The 26,430-nt window shown below is 36.5% G+C and overlaps 1 protein-coding gene across 12 annotated transcripts in view; it reads left to right on the top strand.

Annotated features, from left to right (window-relative positions):
* LOC112050866 (obscurin) overlaps positions 1-26,430 on the top strand; it is a 129,068-nt gene that overhangs the window by 34,547 nt on the left and 68,091 nt on the right. For 10 of the 12 annotated variants that reach the window (XM_024089243.2, XM_024089247.2, XM_024089242.2 and 7 more), the window contains one exon: positions 13,226-13,363. The exons of the other annotated variants lie outside the window; for them this stretch is intronic. In XM_024089243.2, coding sequence (XP_023945011.2) covers positions 13,226-13,363 — 138 coding nt within the window. The remainder of the gene's footprint in view (positions 1-13,225; positions 13,364-26,430) is intronic. 12 annotated transcript variants of the gene reach the window in all.

Genomic DNA, 26,430 nt, shown 5'->3' with positions numbered 1-26,430 from the left:
TTATGAAATTATAGCTATAAAGTCTTTCCGCTCTACATTTTAGGTTCTAAGTTATTTTTCTCTGATTACAAGTAATTGAATACACTCTAATATTTATGCATGATAACTTTAATAATTCTCTAAAAAAACTGGCTGACCAGTATCAAGATTATGATTTAAAAAAATTGCAAAAGTAAACAACATTAGTACGGTTAAAGGTTTTTATAAAACGAAGACAGAACATTTTTATTTATTTTACATTTTCATCTTCTTGTCTTGCAATCATAAGAGATATCTTAAGTCTAGCTGTTATGTGCTAAGTCATAGCAATTAATAAATATGTGAAACTAATGATGATATATATTTTCTTTATCACCCACTCAGCGACGGAGATGAACTTTTCAAATGTCTCTAAATACTCGTATACATATATTCATGTAGTTGCATGCGTTTTAATAAAACCGATGCGTCGACAACGATACAAGTGTATATTTTCGCCGGGTTCGATGCACTCTGTTACGTAACTTTCGCGTCATCTTCTAAAGATAACTTTTCCTATTTCAACCAAGCTTTGCATCGTCTTCGTTTTTTGCGACCTTTTTAAAGGATTTCCTGTTTCTACCAAGCTTAGGTTTTACTTTAGAGTTTGACCAATTTCCTATATCTATTGTTTTCTGTTTGATGTTTGACTTGTTAAAAATATATTGATCATTTTTAATTATTGTACAACATAACATAACATACCGCTTATCTTTCTTAATAAGATATTATAAAAAAATAGATTTGATAAATAATTAAACGCTCGCTCTCTCTAAGATGGGGTTTGTGGTTCTAGTGAATTCTTTCACTTTCTAGTAATTAGTTACACACAGCTTTACTTCTGATGTCAGTAAATCTTTAGAACAATTTAATTACGAGTGGTATTTCTAATTTTGTAGGTTTATTTTAAGAAAAACTGTTAGGCTGTTAACTTTTGGGTTTCCTCAAGTTTACAAAAACTAGGCGGAAGTGAATTTCACTATCCGAAGTTAATTTTAAAATCACGGTTAGGTAACATTATAATCTCTAGATTTCGGATTTTGAAAACTTTCTAGTTATATCAGCTATTATTATAGCTTTATCAGCTATTATTATTAACAATTATTACTAGGGTAACTACTAAGTGACTGTCTTTTGATTCTAATGATTAATCAATTTGCTGTAAGATTGTAGACTACTCTAATACAATTTAAACTTTCTAATCAGTAGTCTAGATGTTTCTAGTTGTATCTTTAAACAATTACTTAACTAATCATCATCATACAATAAATCATTATCACCAACAGTATCATCATGAAACTCATATTTCATCATCATCTCACTAGACTAGTTGACGTAATGAGTCTATTGTTGATACAGGTACAGAGGCCGCGTGTATAGATACGAGAATCATTTCTTCCAGACCAGGGGGGGCTCACTGGACTACGTGTTCAGTGTCCCCACATACAAAATGTATTATTACTGATAATTACAATAGTAAAAGAAGATTAAAAGAAGAAAGAAGAGTTATGTCTTAAAGTTATGACGAATGTAATAGTTGCGCAAATCTAAATTGAAATCGAGCTAATTTAGTTTGAGATCTACCATTTATAGTCGTTACTGAAATTACTCTATCTCTTTCTGCGAGGAAAATTAGAGTATAGTTAAGCAGTTTTTAAGTCAATCAAAAATACAAGATTATATATTACATTATATAAAACAAAGAAAATTCATAAGCACGTTTATTATGCGTTTATAATAAAAAGCTCGAGGTATGATTGTGGCTTAGATCTATATAAGAATCTGTTTTGTGAAATTGATCAAGACAAATTTTGACTATAGGTACTACAAAGTGATTTAATGAAACTAGCCAAAGATATTAAAGTACATTACAACAATATTAGGCTATAAGGATTTATCATTGATCGATAAATATTGTTTTTAAGGAAAAAGAAATAATATTTCAAAAAGTAGAGTAGATAGTACACCCAAAAGTATTTTTTTAAATATATCTGATTTCTTCAAATATATTAAGTATGTTTTTACAAAATTATATTTTATGAACCATGAACTCATTGTATATAAGCTTTGGCAAGAACTATGTTCGACTTTATGTTGTAACTTCATTGTACTTAAGTGTTGTGACAATATTCATCATATTATGTGATAACATATCATTTTGTATATCATTAATATTTACATGATTTATCAATGTTTTCAAATGTATTATTATCATTTATAACTAAAATCGCGAAACAATTGTATTTAATAAAGACAATTAAAACATTGGAGTTTCTTTTCTGTTCATCATTAAGTACTCATACACCATATTTGATCATATAATAAATTATTTTGTAACTATCGATATTTTATAAAGCTATTAGTGACAGAGATTATCTATGGATATACCATAGCTATGCAGTATGTTTATTTATTTTCCTACGAAACAATCACTGTTTCATTCTAAAGGGATGGTATAAATAATTGAAGACTAAATTAAATGCCTATGGCCTTAGATTGACGTGAACAGCATGGATTACCACCAACCAGCAAGCGTGTTCTCAAGGTAGTGGTACTAAGCTTTTACCCTTAAAATCAGTTGTGCAATTCCGCTATTTTATACTCGTCGGTGAAATATTCGACTATATCAAGTTTTATTCAAATCTGCACTCTATTTGTATGACATGCCAAAATTAAAATATAATTAAAATATTTGCCAAAGTTAAAAGCCAATGCTATCAACGAAGCTTCCATGGAAACCAACGATATCACAATTTTACAGAATGCAGGGGCAGGTAGGTCTCTTCATTTGATTCAACAGCTATTAATCCAGAAAAGAGGTAGCTTCATTTGTTCTTTTGAAAAATTACGTAAAATAAGACATCTCAATTCAAAGTAATCACGTAGAATGTTTAGAATAATATTAAAAAGGACACCTGGAAATAATTCCTAACTTATTTTTATAAAGCCCTTGTGAGATTAAAACAAATATAACATAATACGTGGAAGATAGGTGTTTAAATTTTCTCGTACTACTGTTAGATATTTTTTATCAACACAGAGGTCAGATACTAGTAAATATTTTGCTTTAATCATAGAAATTGTATTTGAGAAAATGCTGATTCCATCTTGTACCGTAATGTCTATGAAACAGAGAAGTGAACTGGGATAGAGATCTATAACATAGTTCTTCTACCACATCCGGTAGACTTACCAGGTAAAATAAAGAAGCAATAGAAATGTTGTGCCTATAAGCTGAGATTAAATCTTATTAACTCTCTAATTAGACTAAATTGAACAGCTTCCGAATTATGTATAAACTTACTTGTGAATTCAAAGTACGAGTAAAGTTTTGCTAATTTAGCTAGATATACATGTTTAATAATGTTATTGTTTATTGCTATGTAAAAATTAATGCTACATGAGTGTATTGGTCTGGGAAGACCTTCACTTCAGGATGTATAATTATTTGTTAGCACAATTTGACGATATTCTTTATATTTCCATTCCATGTTTTTTTCATCCCATCCCCTAAAGTGTATCCCATTTATAATCCCCTAAGTGCCTTTTAATAAAAGGTGGCATTTGACGAAACCCTTGAACTTATTGAATCATATATATCATTTGAATCACAAAATCTCTGCATACAAAATGATTCACAGAGCATGCATTGAGGAAATGGAGTGATAGTGTATCGGTTCGCGAAAATCCAAAGTGGTCGGCATCGCGGCAGCTGGCGTGACGCCAGTAGTGAGGTACACTTCTGAGAAGCATAAATTAGACTACTCAGGTACTTTGGATATGAACATTTCGCTATCTCTATACGCACTATTACACAATCCCACTATATTCAAGATAAGTATAGATTTATAGACTCAATTGATCCAAGTCACTTTGTATTATTATCGCAAGTTCAACTCATTTTAATGAATGATTGTACGTGGTACCATCTTGGATTGCGTCACTTCATTGTTTTGTTGTTGATTTTTAATTTCTTAAATAATTTTATTATTAAAAATCTTAGATCTGCGTATGTTGAGATGGATGTGTGGTGTGACAAGAATAGATAAATTGAGGAATGAGTATATAAGAGGAAGTCTGAAGGTGGCGCCAGTGACAGAAAAATTGAGGAGTAGAAGGTTAGCTTGGTATGGACATGTAATGCGTAGGGAGGAAAAACACATTACTAGAAAAATGTTGAATGTGCAAGTGGAAGGACATAAGAGGAGAGGAAGGCCAAAGAAGAGATGGTTGGATTGTGTAATAGAGGACATGTGTGTAAAAGGAGTCGATGATGAGTTGACGAGTAATAGAGTCGAATGGAAAAGATTGACATATTTTTGCGACCCCACTTAAGTGGGATAAGAGTAAGGAGATGATGATTAAAAATCACATCGTGTCGTATCTTTCACCGAAAGTGCATTTCGACTCCATGGAAACCTTAATTAAAGATCTCTTAAAAATAATCGAAATAATCGGCCTGAACAGTACTGTTTCGATTTTTTTGATGAGAAGTATGTATATTGTATTTTTTTTTAATCAAAATACACCCTATATGTATGTGCTCGTAGTTAATTAAAACCATGAAATACAAACAACCTTTGCTAAATATAATATTATCTAATAATAAAGAAGATCTGAGAGAGATTTCTCAAAAGTAATTTCTCATTCGCGAGGCCAGTGTGACACCTGTTTCCTTGTAAACTATATGTTTCATTGCAAACACCCATGACATTGTTCCCAACATCCGATCTCAATGAAACTAAAGGTTCAGAAGACGTGACGGCGACGTGACGCTGGCGGGTCGGTAACGCGACGATAGCGGGACGGTAATGCGACGATGGCGGGACGGTAACGCGACGATAGCGGCACTGCAACGCGACACACTGCAGGCGTGACGATCCCGTCGTCGACGTCATACTCAGCGTGTTTTTTAAGCATTCTGAAACAAAATGTCAAGTAATTTGTCAGTTGAATCTAGGGCCTCCGGATTTAAAACTGCGTCGACCACCAAGCGTCATTCGTCACATCATTGTATCTTAATATTAATTACATAAACTATCATGTATTCTTTGTTGCTCTCCCGTTACGTCAACGTCTATTCGCCGACCCATCGGACGCAGTATGGCCAAATCATAAGTCTTCCTTTGACCAAAGTTAAATTTAAATCTGTATTTAAAATACCATACCAATAAGTATTAGTAAATGGAAAACCTATAATAGTTTAATATGTGGTACCTGAAACACAGGTTAAGTTATGTCGTGATTTAATGGTGGTAAAGTCGAAAACTTAAAACTAAAGATACTTCAATCTGAAGTTTTAAACCTTAGTTACTTCACCGATTCGCTTTATGATTGGAACGAAGGAATACTGCTAGTGATAGCCCAGTGGATATGACCTCTGCCTCCGATTCCGGAGGGTGTGGAATCGAAGTCCGAGGCATGCACCTCCAACTTTTCAGTTGTGTGCATATTAAGAAATTATATATCACGTGTCTTAAACGGTGAATGAATGAGGAAACTCGAGCTCAGCTGAGAGCCGAATATGGGTTAATAATGATGATAATGAATCCTGCTACGTGGCAGAATAAACGTGGTGGTAGACATCCCCGGAAATGTAGAAGCCCTTTGCACCACTTAAGGCAAGAAAGTTACGCCTCATATGCATGTATTTTTACCTGCAACCATATCCTTTAAGCTCGTGATAGCCCAGTGGATATGACCTCTGCCTCTGATTCCGGAGGGTGTGGGTTCGAATTCGGTCTTAGAGAAAAAAAAAATATCACGTGTCTCAAATGGTGAGTGTGAACGGCTGCCAATCCGCATTGGGCCAGCGTGGTGGATTTATTAGCCCCTCTCATTCTGAGAGGAGACTCAGCAGTAAGCCGAATGTGGGGTGATAATGATATTCTTTTAACTGGAATACAGCAATCTTGGTGTTTGTCGTCAGAAATGAGCATGGCTGTACTTTCCCCGGACGAACTAGTTATTAACTGTTTAAAATACAGTTCCGACTGTTTTATTTAATCTATACAATTTTTAGAAATCTGCACTTGGCAATCTTGCAAAAATGAATAGTTTGACGAAAAAAAACTGTCATCGCTAACTGTGGGTTGGGTCGGCCTGTCCACGCCAGGGTCGAATTTCTTTTGATGAAGTCTGGTCTGTAGCCATGTGTGCGTCGAATCTCTTTCTACAATCGTAAACGAAAATCGAAAATTAAAAAATGTATGGGAATGACATATGTTACCGAAAGGTCACGTGATTTTTAGTTTCGAAGCTTCAGCGATTGTAGAAAGAGAATCGACGAGCTTCATGACATAAAAATAGTATAGACAACTACTTTATTGCAGTTAAGGTAGGAGTATCTTATACTTGTACTATTTTGACGGCCTCCGTGGCGCAGTGGTATGCGCGGTGGATTTACAAAACGGACGTCCTGAGTTCGATCCCTGGCTGGGTCGATTGAGATTTTCTTAATTGGTCCAGGTCCGGCAGAGCGATTTAGCGTTCCGGTACAATGTCGTGTAGAAACCGAAAGATGTGTGGATTTTCAGACTCCTCCCAATAAGTTAGGCCGTTTCCATCTTAGACTGCATCATCACTTACCATCAGGTGAGATAGAGAGGTCAAGGGCTAACTTGTGAAGAATTAAAAAAAAATTGAGTTTTGGTCACGCCAAACCCAAGCGTCATCAGAAACCAATAATGCTGTTGTATAATGTATGGGCATAGCAATTGTATTTTTTTTTTACCCGACTACGGAAAGTCAAAAGGAAGGGTAATGATCGTACATATCGGTTACGAAGTAACCCCTATCGCTCGCCGCCACCAAGCGCCGCGGACTACGGGTGCTATTTCAGGCTGGCCCAGAAACGGCGTGACGTCAGCACGACACAGTTTCCCACCCCGCACCCCGCACCCCGCACCCGACACCCGGTAACATATGTCATTATGTCGATTTTTAGCGTTTATCAAAATACTGTCTGTGTTTATGACCAGTGGATTCAGTTCTGTATGCCATATAACTCTCGATCAAAGAGGCATAGTTGTGCCATTTACCGCTATCAGCTTGCTTCCGTATACAGAAGCGTGCACTTCATACATGCAAACATGCACTGCCTACCCTGTAGAGTTCTTATAAAACTGTATCGGAGGAGGATTTTTCCATTTTGTACAATCTATGCGTACTATATTTTTTCTTTTCCCATCACGAGGTATGGAGCCAATTTTCTACATTCCTTTTCTGATAAAACTAGAAGCTTGACTCGGTGTAGCAATTGTAAAAAATTTTAAACAAATTTTTATGTGTCCGGAAGCGAAGCTATGGCGCATCCCAAAGATTTTGTGTACAACGTTCCTTCGGGAATTCATCATCATTGGGAAACCTGGCTTTCTTAATAATAATAATAATAATTTATTTATTTGCTTTCTACATGGGTTACATTTGTTATAAAATTAAATATAATAATAATAATAATAATAATAATAATAAAGCCTTTATTTCCAATAATATAAAATTAATTACAAAACATTTTTCATAATAAATCTAATATTAATTTTAATTTTGTACATGTCAATTTTAATTCGAAATGTTATTAAATGTTTTATGTCAGAAAAATTTTTCGTCATTGTTACTATTAGTTAAGTCAAAAGAAAATTAGTTACAGTTTTACGTCAGTGCTTTAAATGTCAATTAATTATTGGAACGCCCATTTTTGGGCGTAGGCCTCCTCCATCCTTCTCCATGTTTCTCGGTCTCTCGCCAACCTTGTCCAGGTGGTCCCCGCTGCGTCGACGATGTCGTCGCGCCAGCGTCTTTTTGGCCGGCCTCTCGACCGGCGCTCGTCACGTGGGTACCAATGCAATACCTTCTCAGTCCACCGCCCGTCCGTTGTCCTTGTTATGTGTCCAGCCCAGCGCCATTTTAGGCGACATGCTAATTTGGCCGCGTCTATAACTTTTGTCCTATTTCTAATTATTTTATTTTTTATTTTATGTTTTATTTTTAGGCCTAGCATGCTCCTTTCCATAGCTCTTTGGGAAACCTGTATTTTATGAATTATTTCTTTAGTGATCGGCCACGTTTGGCAGCCGTATAAAAGAGTTGGCGTTATTACAGAGTCCATTGCGTGTTTCTTCAATTTAACATCCATATTTGATTTAAATATATGTTTCAAGGACCAGTATGCAGCCCAGGCTTTTTTGATCCGCCTTTCGACTTCATCGACATAATGTCCATTGAAGGATACGTTCTGACCTAGATATACATACTCATCCACATATTTAATCTCGTTGTCCTGCACTGAAACTTTATATCGGTCACTGTTTGTCATCACGCAAGTTTTTTCTAAATTCATTTCTAAGCCACACTCTCGGCTGCGGGAATCTAAAGTATTGATCATATGTACAAGCTGATCGTGATTGCTTGCCAGTAAAACTATGTCGTCGGCAAAGCGAAGATTACTTAAATATTCCCCATTTATATTTAATCCTAAACCGGTCCATTTTAGCTTTCTAAAGATGTACTCTAGGAGAGCAGTGAAAAGGTTAGGCGAGATTGGGTCTCCTTGTCTTACTCCTCGCTTTACTTCGAAAGGTCTCCCTCTCTTTTCAAGTTTCACTATTGATTTACTCTTCGTGTAGATTTCTTTTAGGACATTGATGTATTTTTCAGCAACGTTTTGACTCCTCAAAGCACACCACAAGGATTCATAAAAAATGGAATCGAATGCTTTGGAGTAATCAATAAATGCTATGTATATAGCTTTTCCGTACTCTACATATTTTTCCATGATTTGACGAAGAGTAAAAATATGATCCAGGGTAGAGTAATTTCTTCGAAAACCTGCTTGTTCTCTGGGTTGGTGGGTCTCAAACTCTCCCTTTAGCCTATAAAGTATTATATTAGTAAATAATTTGTACAACCCTTGTAATAAGCTAATGGGACGATAGTTATTGATTTCTTGGGGGTTGCCTTTTTTATAAAGTAAGGTTATGATAGAGGGAAACCTCTATCAAAAAATTAAATATACAATTAATTATTCGATCCAAATATGTCTTGCATGTTTAGACACCTGACACTTTAAAACCCTCTACGGTAATGCAGAAATACGAGACTTTAGCCGTAAGCACGCAGGAAAGAAAAGCCGAAAAAGTAAATACTTACTGGAAAATTTTCGCACGCCGATTCCACCCTATGAGGTTTTGACCGGTAAAGTAGGTTGGTTCGAAGACTGTAATTTTTTCAAGGTTTTTGTTTCCTAGGGAATTTTGAGTTCGCCGGAAATTTCCAATTCCGGCTAGCATGAAAATTATTTGAGATACAAAAGGGCAACGTTTGTTTCGTTTTTCTTATATATTTTTTTTATTTTAAACCTGCGTATTTAACGATTAATTCATTATTATTACTCGTACCTATAATTACAAAACAATTCAAAGCTATTTTATATAGTGCGACCATGAGCCGTACCCAACAGTTAATTGTTGCCAAATTATTGAGGAAGTCGATGTTGTTGTACCTAGTAGCAGTAGTACTTACTTTAAACGAGTACCTAGAATTACCAACTAACTCGTACTTACTAGCTGTTATTGAGTTTGTAGTTTGCAGACAACAATGTTATGATTTAACTCATTCCATGCGGTATTTTGGATGGATGGATGGGTGGGCGTTTGGATCTTGATGATAGCAGATCTTGTTAAACAGGCTTGGGCCATACCATAAGAAGACTGAAAATCTCTTAATCTTTGCTTAGGTAAACTGCTACGTTTGTCCAGTACTTAGCTATGTGCCTTCGAATTATGGCATCTTGTTTTCGAGTCCTCGGTGGAGTTATGAATAATATTGAGGTTTTAGTATAACATTTTGCATAACATTGTGTAGCATTATGCTGAGCTGGGGCCATTTTCTGGGTTATGCCACACATCGCAGGGTATTGTACTGAGTGTATTGGAGATATTGTGATATGTGCACAGTTCTGAAATACATAATTGCATTTTTCTTTTTTTTTTCTTTAAAAAAAATCTCAATAGCAGTCTGAAGGGACGTTGGTGGGATTACACGCCCTTACCACAGACAGCCTATTTGGGGGTACTGTAATGGGGTTTTCAGGTAAATTTATAATGATAAATCTATATTTACTATATAGTAACTACCGATACCTACGGAAAAACCGTTGAACATAGAAATATACACATATGTACATAGAAATAGTGCCATAGCTAAAATGTCACAGCGCATTTATGACAACCCATATTCGGCTCACCGCTGAGCTCGAGTCTCTCAGAAGACAGAGAGCAGATTTCACAGACGTAGAGAATTAAGAAAAGGTTTCCTCACGATGTTTTTTCCTTTACCGTTTGAGACGTGATATTTAATTTCTTAAATTGCACACAACTGAAAAGTAGGAGGTGCATGCCTCGGACCAGATTCGAACCCACACTCTCTGGAGGCAGACGTCTTCGGGAAGCTGATCTAAGTTCCCGACGTACTTGTAACTGCCAACGCAGTTTCTTTTTGGTATTGTAAGCATGACCTAAAATGCTAAGTCAAAAACCATTGCCTGTAAACAGAGAACACTTCGCATGGTAAGTAAAGCTACCAGTCCATCAGCCTGAGATGGTTTCTATGTGCTTGTCATATATGCGATCACGAAATAAGGAAAACGCGAGAACATGTGACAGAAGACAAAAAACATACATCAAGGCTATGAGATAGATCATAATAAACTCGTGATGAGTAACCCGACCGCGCCGGACCCTGACATTGAACCGTCGCGCCGTCACTCACTGTGAAGTGTGCCGTGATTGATGACGGCACAGTATCACACACGTGATGGGTGCATTCACACTTGTTCGCAATTCGCGATTCAGCGTTTGATTTTTATATTAGCACTAGCGGACGCCCGCGACTTCGCCCGCGTGGAATTTAGTTTTTCTCAAATCCCTCGGGAACCATGGATTTTCCGGGATTAAAAGTCTGTGTTAATCCAGGCTATAATATATCTTAATACCAAATTTCAGCTAATTCGGTTTAGTAGTAGAGACGTGAAAGAGTAAGAAACATTCATATCATCAAAATCATCAGTTTTCGCAAATCTCGGGAAACCATGGATTTTTACGGAATAAAAAGTAGCCTATATGTTAGTAAAATCTATTTCCACTCCAAATTTCAGCTAAATCGCTTCAGTAGTAGCGGCGTTACAGAGTAACAAACATCCAAACATCCATACAAACTTTCGCGTTTATAATATTAGTAGGATTAAATTTTGTTGAAATGATAACTTTATATGAAGGGTACACCGCTTGGTAACGTAACGCGTTACACCTCCCGGTAACGCCGATGAGGTCCCATTAAGTAGCTTAAGGCACTTACACAATTAGAAAAATCTATAGTTCTATATCTATACTAATATATAAAGCTGAAGAGTTTGTTTGATTAAACGCGCTAATCTCAAGAACTACTGGTCTGATTTGAAAAGTTCTTTCAGTGTTACATAGCCCATTTATCGAGGAACGCTATAGGCTATATATTATCCCCGTATTCCTACTAGAACGAAAACCACGCGGGTGAAACCGCGCGGCGTCATCTAGTAATTAATAATGATGACACGTTTGACACTTGCACTTGACAAAGCGAACTTTGATTTCACGACCACAGACTATTTTAAAAATTCTATATTGTTGCTGGCAAAATGTTCTTCACACCTCTCCGACAATAAAGGATTCTTAATTAAATTCAATAATATTAAATCAATCTATTATAGCAATTAGCTTATCTTATTAATTCTCTCTGTAATTTTTACTTTTATTCAATGACCAATGACCCACGTTAGCCCTTCACTGCGATCTGTGTTTTTTTAGAAAGTTGAAGTCTTATTCTACCCATGCCTCTGGCGGTTTTCTTCACGTAAAATCACTTTGCGGTACCTTGGCCATCGGTAGGTTGCTATATCTGTATATAAAATCAGCTGTGTTAGTACCCATAACAAAGGCTGTACACTTACTTTGGGGCTATGTAGTGATGTGTGTATTGTGAAAGTATTTAAGTATGGATTCGTGCGAAGAGACCCTCGCAACTGCAAAAAGTAATCTATTTATATTAATAATATTTAAGTTTTAAATTAGGTTCCAGCTCTTTGAAAATCTGGGGCTCAAATCTTATTATCAGAATGCTTATTTCTATCGTCAGATAATGGAAATTGCTGTGTGTTCCTTTCGGTTTCATTGTGAAACATTTGTTCATCGTCAAGTTAGCGTTTTTTTACTCAACCCCATGATTAGTATGAAGCGTGCAATTTAGTATGAAGCGTTTTATCCATGGCGGCACCGCTTAATTGACCGAAGTCATCATGATTCGTGAAAATCGCAAAGCTCCAGGATTCAAATTCTGTCCATTGTACCATTGACATATTTATTCTTAGCACATACTTTTAACTTCATAATTATCAGCTTATTTTAAATTTTATATAGGACTTTGACCCACTACGCTGCTTTAATGCTTAGAGAGTTTAGATTGTTAATATTGCATTTTGAAAAGATCGTCATGAGCTGATGTGAATCATTATGATTCACATGATAACCACAGGCAGACACGATCGTACACTATCAATTTCCTATTTCCAGGCTTTGAAAGCTTTGTACACCCGACCCAGGATTGAGCCCAGGGCCCGTGACCCAAAGCAATATAGACTAACCACTGAACCTACGAGGCACTTTTCGCTTTTTTAGTTGAAGTGAAAATCGATATATTGATAATAACTAACTTAACAGTTTTTGTACATTTCTCAGTTCAGTTGAAAATAGTGTTTTTTTTTTCGAGATGAAAAGTTATTTAAATGTTCTGAAATCTAGAATAACAACTTTGAAACCAGAATTTCTTTACATCATAACAAAAAAGTTTAAATCATATCACACTATGCGAGCTGGATCAAAGAAAAATATTTGCTTACTGGGTTTCAAATTAAAAAATAAAACCATCAAAATCGATTCATCCTTTTAAGAATACAATGCCACACACATACAGACAGACATCCACATCAAACTTACAAAACCCCTCTTTTTTCGTCGGTGTCTAAACATGAGTTTATTTGACACACACATAAAATATCCCTTTTGAAAAATTTGTACCTCATAATCTAACCATAGACAATAGTCACATAATACCAAATACCCCTCTCAGTAGACTAGCAACCCCTCATCTGTGTATTAACACTGTCCCCTCCCCTCAGGAACACACACATCGACACAGAGCTGGACGTGCAGGCCGAACTGCTGGACGCGTCCGCTGCCAAGCACAAGATCTCTGTGAGGCCGAAGAAGAAGCACGCAAGCAAGCTGGTGAAGCGATGCATCACTAGCAACGAAAGGTAACTTTACACATGAATACTGATATGCTATGACGTATCTATACTGAATACTTATAACTTTTTCATCCATTCCTGAGCATTTTTGTCTTAAAGACACCCACAGTTTGAAGGTCGTAAATTAAATTAAGCTACTGTTTACACATGCTCATTACAAGCACGAAAGCATGCTACTATTGAGCAGCTGCTAATTATTAGCATGAGTATCGCGACATTGCTAATAATGAGCACGCTTATTTCGAACTTGCTCAAGAATCAACAGTCGTGCGATTTATGAGCATGCTACTTGCTGCGGGTGGAAGGGGGTGTGCTTTTAGCGCGTCTGAACAGGTTTACTTATTGAGTATGCTAGTCGATCGGCATTGCTATTCTGTATTCTCTTCACCTTCATCTCTCCCTGTCTAACGGAGGTGCATGCTCGTATGGAGCATATAGGTCAGTAGAGCGTTCTATACCGCCGAATAGCATTGCTTTGGTTCAGTCTGAAGGTCATGTAATTAATAATAATTAATTAGTTATTATTATTGCACGTGTAATTACAGAAAGATTCATTCATCAAAAAAACCTTTTTTTTTTCAACTTTTGTAGGAAGTTTCCCTTGCATGCCCTGCAAAGTATTGTTCTGTTTTAACAAGATGGTTTCTCACCATCATACCATATTATGGACCACCTGCTTGGTCCGTCTAATTAAACTATAAAAAAACATGGCGGTAATCTCTTGAGCAAGGAGCTTTGTTACAACGATGAACATTACGGTATTCTCGTAAGCAAAGTCGTCGAACAACAAGATGATATATTTCGTGTTACAATTTCAACCACGAATTATGCCAAGCATTTGTCCAAGTCGTGTTGATTTGATAACGACTTACGCAACGTTTGTATCTGATATAGGTGGCCCTGTTTGTGATGTGAACAAATCTGTTTTAATAATTATAGATTTGCTCTTGAATTAGGTTCTAGTTAAGTACATATTCGAACAGTGCGTGTTGCCAGTGATGACTTACGGATCCGAAACCTGGTCGCTAACTGTGGCCCTCATAAAAAGGCTCAAAGTCACTCAGCGGGCAATGGAGCGAGCTATGCTTGGTGTTTCTCTGCGTGATCGAATCATAAATGAGGAGATCCGCAGAAGAACCAAAGTCACTGATATAGCTCAGCGAGTCCTGAAACTGAAATGGCAATGGGCAGGCCACATAGTTCGTAGAGCCGATGGACGTTGGGGTCCCAAGGTGCTGGAATGGCGACCCCGCACCGGAAAGCGCAGTGTCGACCCCCCACTAGGTAGACTGAGGACATCAAGCGGGTTGCGGGGAGCCGCTGGATGCTCGCGGCTCTAGACCGTTTTGTTTGGAAGTCTATGCAAGAGACCTATGTCCAGCAGTGTTCTACGTCCATCGGCTGTTAATGATAATGATGATGAAGATGATGACGATGATGATGATGATGATGATGATGATGATGATGATGATGATGATGATGATGATGATGATGATAACTACATATGCACCTCCAACTTTTCAGTTGTGTGGATTTTAAGAAATTAAATATCACGTGTCTCAAACGGTGTAGGAAAAACATCGTGAGGAAACCTGCATTCCGGTGAATTCTCTGCGTATGTGAAGTCTGCCAATCAGCATTTGGCCAGCGTGGTGGACTATTGGCCTAACCCATCTCATTCTGAGAGGAGACTCGAACTCACCAGTGAGCGGAATATGGGTTGATAATGATGATGATGAAGTACGTATATTGAAACTATAAAACATTTTCTCCTTAATTTAACAGCAATCATGCTCGATGGGATGAAAAATGAATCTCATCTTTAATCTCATTTCCATAGTATCTAATTATTTTGGCTTACATTTGTAATTAAAATTATAATCCACACTTATAAATGCGACAGCGATTTCATATGGGAGGGTAGTTTGAGTTTTCACTTTTGTCAAGCGTCCCCAGACTCACATTTTTTTTATTATAAACAGTAACACGAAACTAAAAATACTAGTAATGTAAACAAGTACTTTATACATCACTGTCTGACAATAATGGCGTAATTTTTTGATGTCTGCTTTCTGGGTAACCCGAATTCAGCACCTACATAAAGTCTGCAAATCTGCACCTAATGAATGATTAGTTCTCGAATAATAACTTTATTTTTTTAATTCAAATTATCAAAAGGAAAATAAATTCATTATCCCTGATATGCATTGAACACTCGTTGGTTTAGCGGTTAAGCTGTGGATTCAGTTAAGCTCCGGGTTCCAGTCCTGGGTCAGACTAATAAACTCTGAATAGCAGCACGAAGTTGGGAAATAAGTAGTGTATTTTTCCCCGTGCGAGGTATAGCTGTCAGTCCCAAACATAGCACTTGGATATTGATCGCTACCAACTTTGACATAGCAGACGCCACGCGGTTTCACCCGCGCAGTTTCCGTTTCCGTAGGACTACGGTTATAAAATATAGCCTATAGTACTCGGCGATAGTGTAGCTTTCCAATAGTGAAAGAATTGTTCAAATCGGTGCAATTCTCTGCGTGTGTGAAGTCTGCCAATCCGCATTGGCCCAGCGTAGTGGACTATTGGCCTAACCCCTCTCATTCTAAGAGGAGACTCGTGCTCAGCAGTGAGCCGAATATGGGTTGATAGCGAATGTTTAAACTTGAAAACACTCATATAGTCCATAAGTAGACATACTACAAGTAGTAGGCCTTAAGACTGACATAAGATAATGAAATTAAAATGTGGACCGTAAGTCACTAAAACCATTCGTTTTTATTTAACTAATTGTTTGTTAAAGTTTTCAAAAAAGATAACTTGCTCGTTTGTCCACAATTTACGAGTATATAAAGAAAATACGTATAACAAATGTAGCTAATCGCGTCGATTTCTCAAAAGTATCCCACGCGCGGATCGGCAATTCGTTTTAAATTCGCAAAAAACCTCGCAATCCACTGTCCGAGAATTGTCACTATGATGAACATTCGCCAATAAAATTAATAGTTTAGCTGTAAATCCAAACGGAACGTACATATCTCGGTTTTCCGCTGTTTTATATCCCGCTCCAATTTTTCGTAATGGCAGCCATATTTTCCATAGATACGGGAAAGTTTGAGCAGATTTTTTGCGTTAAAAAATTCCTTTGATCTTGTTTTCTAGAAATGATTGTAATATAATGTAAATTGTAGATGGATATTTTCTTGCTCTACTTATCTACAAATCTTATTACATAAACATTAGGTATAGTGTATTATAAGTCTTTTAGTATAAAAGGCTCACAAAGGTTATTGAACTCTTTGTATTTATGTGAAGCTTCTTTTATAGAGAACATACTAGCCAGATTTTTGCTGACGAAACGACGCGGTTAAGGGGCCATTCTCTTCACCGAGAGGCTATGGGTTAAATCCCCTGCAGCCATCTGCCTATTTTAGTCTACGACTAGCTAGGTAGCCGTGACAGCTCAGTGGATATGAGCTCTGCCTCCGATTCCGGAGGGTGTGGGTTTGAATCCGGTCCGGGGCATGCACTTCCAACAATTCAGTTGTATGCATTTTAAGAAAATTAAATAACACGTGTCTCAAACGGTGAAGGAAAACATCGTGAGGAAACTTGCATACCAGAGAATTTTCTTAATTCTCTGCGTGTGTGAAGTCTGCCAATCCGCATAGGGCCGGCGTAGTGGACTATTGGCCAAACCCCTCTCATTCTGAAAGGAGACTCGAGCTTGGCAGTGGGCCGAATATAGGCCTAGATATACTAGGAGTAGAGTTAAACAGTTAACCAGATGGGATTTGATCCTTAGACCTCTCGAATTGGAGTACCTTACATTAACCTTGGAGCTGCTGAGGTAGGGAAACCTCTAGGAAAACTTATAAACATGCAGATTGCAGATACATTGAGAATTTGTTATGAAACTTACGCACATCAATGAACTATACGTACCACAGAACTTATTTTTTATTTCAATAATTGATTAATTACACCGAAGACCAGGAAGAAAAGAGTGTCGTGACAGTACTTCCTATACCCTAAAGAGACTTAAAACTCAGTAGATACTGAGTTATGACTTTTAAATCTTTTAAAGTCATAACTTAGTATCCAGTCTAGGATTCGAACCCAGGACCGCGTGATCCAAAACCACATACGCTAACCATTGGACCATCTAGATTCTAGGCAATAAAGAATCAATAAGTAAGCATACACAGGCTGTCCCTATACTTAATGGATAAAACGCAAGTGGTAGATACACCATGTTTATTTAAAACTAATTTGAATAGTTTTCCGAAAAACCCTAGGGTAACCAAGTTATAATTTTTTTTCGCATTTTTAAATTTTTCTATCTTTAATCATTAAAATTGAAGCATCTGTCTCTGAAATTCCTTACAGTTTACACGATATTATAACATAAACAAACTTTTTAAAGTTTTGTCTGTTTGTTCAGTCTCTATGGAACGGCTGAACCGATTTTTATAGGACCTTCACTAAAAAATATATAAAGATAGAGCACCTATAGGCTACTTTTTATTCCGGAAAAATATATACGAGTAGATCGCACAGGTATTTAAAAAACAGTAGTTCACGCGGACGAAGTCACAGGTGTCCGTTAGTTTTAAATAAAATACAAAAGATTTCAAAAAACAGAATCTAAGTACAATATTAATCTTTAGTCACAGGAATGCTTTTATACCAAATTTCCGAGTCTCATTTAAATCCAAACTGATTAGTCTTCTACTCCATTTCTTGAAATCCAGAGCGTAACTCTAAACATACGAACAATTAATGAGGAGCCTCAACAGTTCATACATTTGCAATTATTTTAACGTCTCGCAGCAAATGCTCCAAGCGGGATCAACGCACACTCGATAAGGATTCCTACAAATTATAGACTGTCGCGCGACATTGTAGACTACATGATTGTTTATTACAATTATTATATTACAATATATTATTTTTAATAAAAGCGGTCTTTTTTTATATTTTCTACATACACTCAAGTCTGTTCTTGTGGTAGGCTTCAGCCATTACTAGTTACCGCTTTACCGGCAAAGAAGTTAAACGATTTGGCTTTTAGATATGAAGCCGCGTGAAAATCTAAGACACCTATAGTTAGAATAAACTATCTCTCTTTCAAGATAGATAGAAAGTTTACTACCATCTTAGACTGCATCGTCACTTAACATTGGGTTAGTTCGAAACTTTTTATTAAATAAAAAAATGGCGTTGCAATGAAAGCTTTGGCAGATTATTTTTTGTATGTACCTACTCTATACCTTTGTAATTTTTGTTTTGACTAACTAGTTACATTTTTCTTTTTTAGATGGTGAAAGGAAACCTCCGTTAGAGTTTTCCATAATGTTATAAAATCACCAATACTTGCGACTACACTAATCTTTGCGACTTTCTCTTCTGAGAAGACACTATTACTCAGTAGTAAAATATTCATGGGTTCCAATATTGTCCATTATCTCATTTACACGTTGAAGGCATTTTCGCAATAAATACAAATACATCTATCAAGCGACAGTAGCTCAGCTGTGGCGAGCCTAAACTCAGCTTAAAAAATTAAAAATGAGACCTAGTTCTTTCACCTACATTTTATCTACCGCCGCCCACGCCCGAGTCTCGCAAAGTATACTATTTCAGACGGTGCTCCTTTAATATTATGACTGTCCCCAATCCGGCTATATCGCTAATTTTGGCTGTCCAACATATCATCGCATATGTCAACATCCACCTCACGTACACAATATGTTGTGCGTCCCACAATTTGTGCAAAACTAAAATATGTTCCATTTATCTTGTCAAGTATTCATTATATTTATCGCTTGCCGTGTACTATTTCACATTTCATTTGATCAAATTATAATTGTTCCTTTTGATCTCACAATAAAACTGATTGATACGAACTACTTTCACTTTCAAGTGTTTTATTATCATTTTTATTCGGCAAAGTATTTTAATTATATAATTGCGCTAAAATTCCGATTTATAAGTAGATATGTAGGTCCAATTTACAAATAATTGTATGATTAAATAGTTAGTGGTCTTTTTTCTGGATGAAAAGTATCTTTAATGTGTTCTGTGTTATAAAACTCGAAGAACGTCTTTACATTTTTGATTTTCGTCATATACAAAGTGTAGTAAATATAAAATATAAAAGTTATTTTTACGTTTACGTATTTTTATTTTTATTGTACCCTGAATTTTTATATAAAAAACAAATCTAAATATTTAACATGGAACCGTAAAAATTCATAGACTCCTTAATTTGGACGATATTATTCCGAATATTGCCAATGAGCCAAATAACATTTAAAGTATGAATTCCTCAACAGTTTATATCCACTTCGTGCTTCAAAATTAAAATGAAATATACATTTTTGTCGCTTCCTATCACATGCGGTTTTCACAATAGTAAAAATTTTACCCAAGTCAAAAATTTGTAGTTATTTATTTCGCTAGAAATTTATTTTAAATTAAAAAAAATAAAATATAAATAATTAACTATGCTACAAGAATTGAATAATCCTCCAAAATTCACATATTATATACGTGACATACTAGTCCCGAAGACTGCCCTTAACTGTTTTGTATTAAATCATCCATTTAGAAGTCGTAAAGCTTTATGGATTATTTAGTGGCAGAACCTGGCGATACAAATAGACTGTTAATAGTGCAACCAGTTATTTTGGCAGGTCGTTAACTATAAGAGTTATTTCACCAGGATTTCAGTTTGATATCGGGTGTTAACCTACATACTACACTACGAGTAGCTTTTTTGATTGGTAGATTTAAATAAGGCTGATACTAATCAATGATCTTGAAGGACCTTCATATATTTATTTTGGTGATGCCATCTAGGTATTACCATCACACTAGGTGACCAAATAATAAAAAATCGGTCAAGTGCGTGTCGGGCCACGCGCAGTGTAGGGTTCCGTAGATTATGTTAGCACTTTAATCCCTTATGTAATGCACAAAAATACCGATAACGATACCCCCACACTATAGAATAGACGATAAAAAATTGATCCTGACTTGGCATGTAGGGAAGGAACTACAAAAAATAAATTACAGGTATACAAAACATACATGTCATAAGATTTAAATCTATGTATTACATAATAATCAAAGAAAACAACCTAAATGCATTTTGACTTCAATTTTGACTTCGAAGAAGTTAATAAATAATTATTTAATAATATTATATTACTGTTTACGTCATTTACCTATTTACACAATTTTATCATTTAAGCATGTATTTATATATATATTTTTTAAATTATGCCTTTAGAATACAAAATATTAATCAAACTTTATAAAAATAATAACTTTTTTCCTAGTCGTCATAATTAAAAAATCCAATACACTGCGTTCGTCACCGCGGCACAGTCGCAACGGTCTTCACCCCACGATCACCCCACGTACGTGGTGCGTAGGTATAGCTCGCGTTTCGACCTTTAGTATGAAGTCCAACTACTGGTTATACTGTGCCTTGAGCCAATTTACTGCGCTAGGAATCGAACCGAGGACTTGTCTGTTGAGTACCACAGAACTCTCAACTGCGCCAGTGAGTTCATCAAAATCTATCCCTTGGAAATGGAAAAATAAGTGGTTTTTATTTAGGTATGTATTGATTTGTGCCATCTCTGTTTCGGCCTTCCTCTCCTCCGAGCGGACGAAATAAGACAGATGGCAGGGGGCAACTGGGCAAAATCTGCAAGGGATAGGTATTGAATGTTATGTACAGTTATTAAAATTGTATTTAAAACCAATGATGAAGTTGACGAACAACTAATAACAATAATTTTTTACACGCCAAAGTGTTTTTGTTCACTTAACAGCTTTCTATGTGCAAGCCAGTTCGAAATTTAAATTAAACCTTTGTCAAGTTACCTCTTTGGTCGCCATGTTGCGGAATAGAAGATCATTCCATTTTTAAATTACACGACAGCCGGCCGCTGCTTGACCAGTACAGCAAATTGGACTTATTCTGGCTGGTGGGAGGCTTCGGCCGTGGCTAGTTACCACCCTACCGACAAAGACGTACCGCCAAGCGATTTAGCGTTCCGGTACGATGCCGTGTAGAAACCGAAAAGTGGTGTGGATTTTCATCATCCTCCTAACAAGTTAGCACGCTTCCATCTTCGACTGCATCATCACTTACCATCAGGTGAGATTGTAGTCAAGGGCTAACTTGTAAAGAATAAAAAAAAATATATCTCGAAGAAGATTGTCAAAATAAGCTCACATTTCCAAGCATGTTTGAGAAAAAGACTTTTATCATGTAATGATTTGTAATAGGTTTTACTTATTACATCATTGGGTTTTGCCAAGTGTTTCAGCAGAAAAATTTTTGCAAATACATCAGAAAAAATGCGAAAACCCCATTTTCCCTATGAAGATGCCTAATGTGTTTCTCGTCAAACAAATAAACTTTCAGCGTGGCATTTAAAAACGTACGCGGAAAGAATCGTAAACCCGCCCACCGATAACATCATTACTTTTAGATCCGGGACAATTATAGATACACCATTAAATTATTATGGGAACACTAGCGAACGCCCGCGTCCTCGTCCGCGAGAAAATTTAGTTTTCACAAATCCCTCGGGAACCATGGATTATTCCGAGATGAAAAGTAGCTTATGTGTTAATTCAGAGTAAAATCTATTACCTACCATTCCAAATTTAAGCCAAATCGGTTTCTGTAGTTACGGCGATAAAGAGTAACAAACATCCAAACATCCATACAAACATGGGAAATGAGTTTGGTCCAAAGATTAGTTTGTTCGGCTAAGTACAAATAGTCCAAGATACGACCCGCGGATCCGCAAGCTAAAATAAGATGATTTTCCACTAAATAGATGGGCTTTCTTTCCGTTAAATTTTACAAGAAGAAGTCTTTACATATACAAAGTCCATGTTACTTAACTTAACTAACTGTATCATCATAAACAACCCATATTTGGCTCACTTTTGAGCACGAGTTTCCTCTCAGAACGCTGGCCAACCCAGATTAGCAGACTTCACACAATTATCAGGCATGCAGGTTTCTTCACGATGTTTTTCCTTCACTGTTTGAGACACGTTATATACGAGTACGTGTCTACATATTCATATTATAGAACAAAGTCCTCCACTACATAGTATGTCTGTCTGTCTTGACCCGAATTTTCATGTGGATTTTTGCTAATAGATAATTTATAGGGAAGGATCAAGTATAATTTAATTTGTCAAGGTTTAGTTTGAAACAGTTGAAATGCGTTACGTTGTCGACATTAATATAATGTAGAATGATGGAAGTATAGGAAAAGGTGAACCACCTGAAAATAGTTACATAAGTCAAAGTCAAAGTCAAAATTCATTTATTTCAAATAGGCTTAGTTTACAAGCTCTTTCGAAACTTCAGGTAATAATATTAAACTTAAGATAATGGTGATAATAATTATTCGAAAACTCAAAATTAAAGTTACGAGGGTTCCCATAATCCCTACAAGATAGCTAAGCCCTAAGTAAACATGGTGGAACATTCAATTCATTCATTATTCAAATATTTTATAAAAAAACCGCCATGACATATATATTTTAAGGATAGCTAACCTATTTTATCCTATAAAAAAGGTCATGTACAATCAATCAGCGAGAAAATCGATCGGTAAATGTTAATTTACCGATCGATTTTCTCGCTGACGAAATCACGAAATCACGGTCTGTTAATAAAGTATAAAAATCTTCAAGCTTAAACCGCGCCCTGGTTTCCCAGTGATGTCATATCGAGTTTGAGCATCCGGCCCCAATATCCACTCCACTTGGAGTTCATGGCACAGGGTTAACCAAACTACATGCGGTTCACTCTGACACTAAAACTCACTGAACGGAAAGTAGGTAAAACATTTTTAGAATGACGGGATCGACTGCGCCGGGGGGAAATTGGGACGAGTTTTTTTTTTCATAATGATGACAGGTTTACGCGATGCTAATTACAGATTTAAACTGCGCCCAAAGTGCCGATATGTGCAAGCTTTCAATGCACGAACATGTCACAGTGTTTTAATAACTTAAATTATATTTAACCCTCCCTACCTTTTATACTTATATGTATTATGTACGTAAAAAATGAGAATTGTTATAAGTTTGATGTGTCTGTGTATCTCTAAACTTTTCGACTGATTATTATGAGAAAGGTCGACGTAATCGAGATGGTTTTTAGCTGTTTATGATGAAGATTTGAGATATTATCTTCGTTTTGTCTATTTTATTAAAAAAAAATTCGCTACATAAAACTTATTACACTCGTAGCTTCTGTACTAATTTTGCAATAGTTTTAAGTTTAACTTTTATTTATTTAGATGATAGATTTAGATTAAAAGCTTAATTTTCGTCTTTATTTAATTGTTTAGGCAGGACAAAAATGATTCATGACTGATAACAAATTTTAAAAAAAAGTTGGATTTGTCTACAGACTGTTTAGGGGCTAGAATACATAGAATCATACACGAATAAAGTCATAACAGCCTCTAGGGTCTTGAGAATCTTTAATTCCTAATTCAAAAAATAAATATACCAGAAAGTGCATAACGATATTAACGGGAACGAGACATTAATTAAGATGTTCCCACATAATTAAAATGAAAAGCGTATTCCGCGTGCCACATAACTGCCGCGTCACGCGTCATGCGTCAGCGTCAGCGTCAAGTGTGTCAGGCGTCAGGAAGCGTCACAGGCGCACAGTTTGTTGACACGCGTCAGACGCTCGAGTTATGAACTTACGAGATTAACCGCCTTCCGACACTCAGTCGCGGTCTATTAATTTGTACACTAGTAGTACACATCCGCAAATTCGATAATCTTTTTTTCATCATTTCTTCAACAAGCGAAACTTACAAAGAACAGACATTCATATAAAATTCCGCTTCTCTCCTGAAGTCTCCACAGTTCCACGTAAAAGGGACCGGACTCAACACCGCTGGGCTATTGTCGTACCCACTCTTAACAGACTTATCCGACGATTTATAGGGGAATAGAAGTATTGGTCGTGTTTAAAAATATATGACAATTTCAAAAATGCTTTCAACTTGTGAGTTTCATAGCTTCTGAATGGTGAGACGCGTTTATCAGTAAATTCAATCAAATCAAAATCAAATCAAAAATCATTTATTTCAAGTAGGCTCAGTTTACAAGCACTTTTGACACGTCAGTTGACTATTTGTAAAGATTCTACCACCGGTTCGGAAGGCAGGTCCTGCTGAGAAGATACCGGCAAGAAACTCAACAGTTGCTCTTTTGAAAAAGTCATACAGTAAATTATTATTATGAATGTACATAAAATTCTTAAAATATGTAGAGTAATTATTTACGTATTTAAATTACTCGTATTAAGGGCTAGCCAATGCCACGCGGTTTCATCCAAGTAGTTCCCGTTACAGTAAAAATACGGGGGTGCCGCTATTGGTCTTCTTTTTCTTTTCACTAAATATTTCGTGACGTAAACTAACAAAGCAGGCAATTCGTGTAATACTGACGTCAGACATTTTCCTCACTTATTTTTCCGGGAGTGGTAAATTGGAACAGGGTTTCCAGAGTTGATATTTCACTCATCATAACGATACGGTGCCAATTTGCAAAAGTACCCCAGCTACATTTCCTTCTTTTTTTTTGTCTTCCAAAATGCATTCATCCATCATGACGTAATGGAACTATGTACTAAGTCTTCATGATTTAATAATCTAATTTGAAGGCACTCAGCTATTAGACGCATTAAACCTCCGATGGTAGCACACACTCATTGAAAATAAATGCTATTTCAAGTGAATTTCATATATGTATATGGATACCACACACGCTCAATAATATTGTCAATATTGTTTAACATCATGTAGTTAAGTTATAAAGTAAAAAAAAAGTTGCCTTCGTACCACGGCATATTTTGTACTCCGGTTTAACAATATTAATTCCTTATGTCAGCCACCGACGATCAAGTAATGTCATGATGTGATGACACCGTGCACATTGCGACAAACACACAATCAGTTCAAGCCGTTAGCGATGCAGGCATGTGAGATGCAGGCATGTAAGATTACTTGATCGCCAGCGGCTGTCATTAGAGCCAACCTTACCCAAGGCGGTGCCAATGCAGTGTCGTGTTTTAATTAAAGCCGTTTCTGAAAGAACCACAGAAATTTTGTAACTTAAACGGCTTGAATTAAAACATCAGTGGCTTGGCACCGCCTTCAAACTGATCAGAAGGTAGCACATAGTCGGTTGAATTTTTTTATTAAAATTTTTATTAACGAGTGATTTTACTCTGCATTCCACGTATACGAGACATACGTACGTATTGAGTTATACGTACAAATAGTCTAACAAGTCTACTACGTCAACCACAAGTCACAATAGCTAGATATTATGTTACTATTTATTCCACGACCCGGTTCTACTCTCTTCCGTCACCCCGCCGCGGAGCGAAGTGGGCCAATTTCGGAGATTAGCTTTGACGTTCACCACTAAATCTGAAGACTAAACAAATGAAGAGATTTGTCAAAAAATTACTGTTCTATTTGTGTCGTTCATTTCGTTTCTGATTTTTGTTTTGATAAAATATATTTTTCGTTCAAGAACTAGTTCTAGATCTAGTTTAGTAGATCTTTTGCTCTCGTCATCATCAACCTATATGAATGACTCACTGTAATTCACTAAGCTGCACCAATGAAGGTTGTGAGCTTAGGGTGATGACTGATGTAATGATCACTTTCAGCTAATGATTAATGACCAGCCTATTCACTATTTTGGTCTTTATTATTAACCTATTAAAATAAACATCAAACCAACTGAGAAAATGTAATTGACCTACTGTATGATATTTACGAAAGGTTGTCGGTAGACACCGGATGACATTTGACGGCCTCCGTGGCGCAGTGGTATGCGCGGTAGATTTACAAAACGGAGGTCTTGGGTTCGATCCCCAGCTGGGCAGATTGAGATTTTCTCAATTGGTCACCTGGCTAGTTACCACCCTACCGACAAAGACGTACCGCCAAGCGATTTAGCGTTCCGGTACGATGTCGTGTAGAAACCGA

The sequence above is a fragment of the Bicyclus anynana genome, chromosome 1 (assembly GCF_947172395.1).
Source record: "Bicyclus anynana chromosome 1, ilBicAnyn1.1, whole genome shotgun sequence".
Taxonomy (NCBI): domain Eukaryota; kingdom Metazoa; phylum Arthropoda; class Insecta; order Lepidoptera; family Nymphalidae; genus Bicyclus; species Bicyclus anynana.
This window is presented reverse-complemented; position numbering and strand designations above follow the sequence as displayed.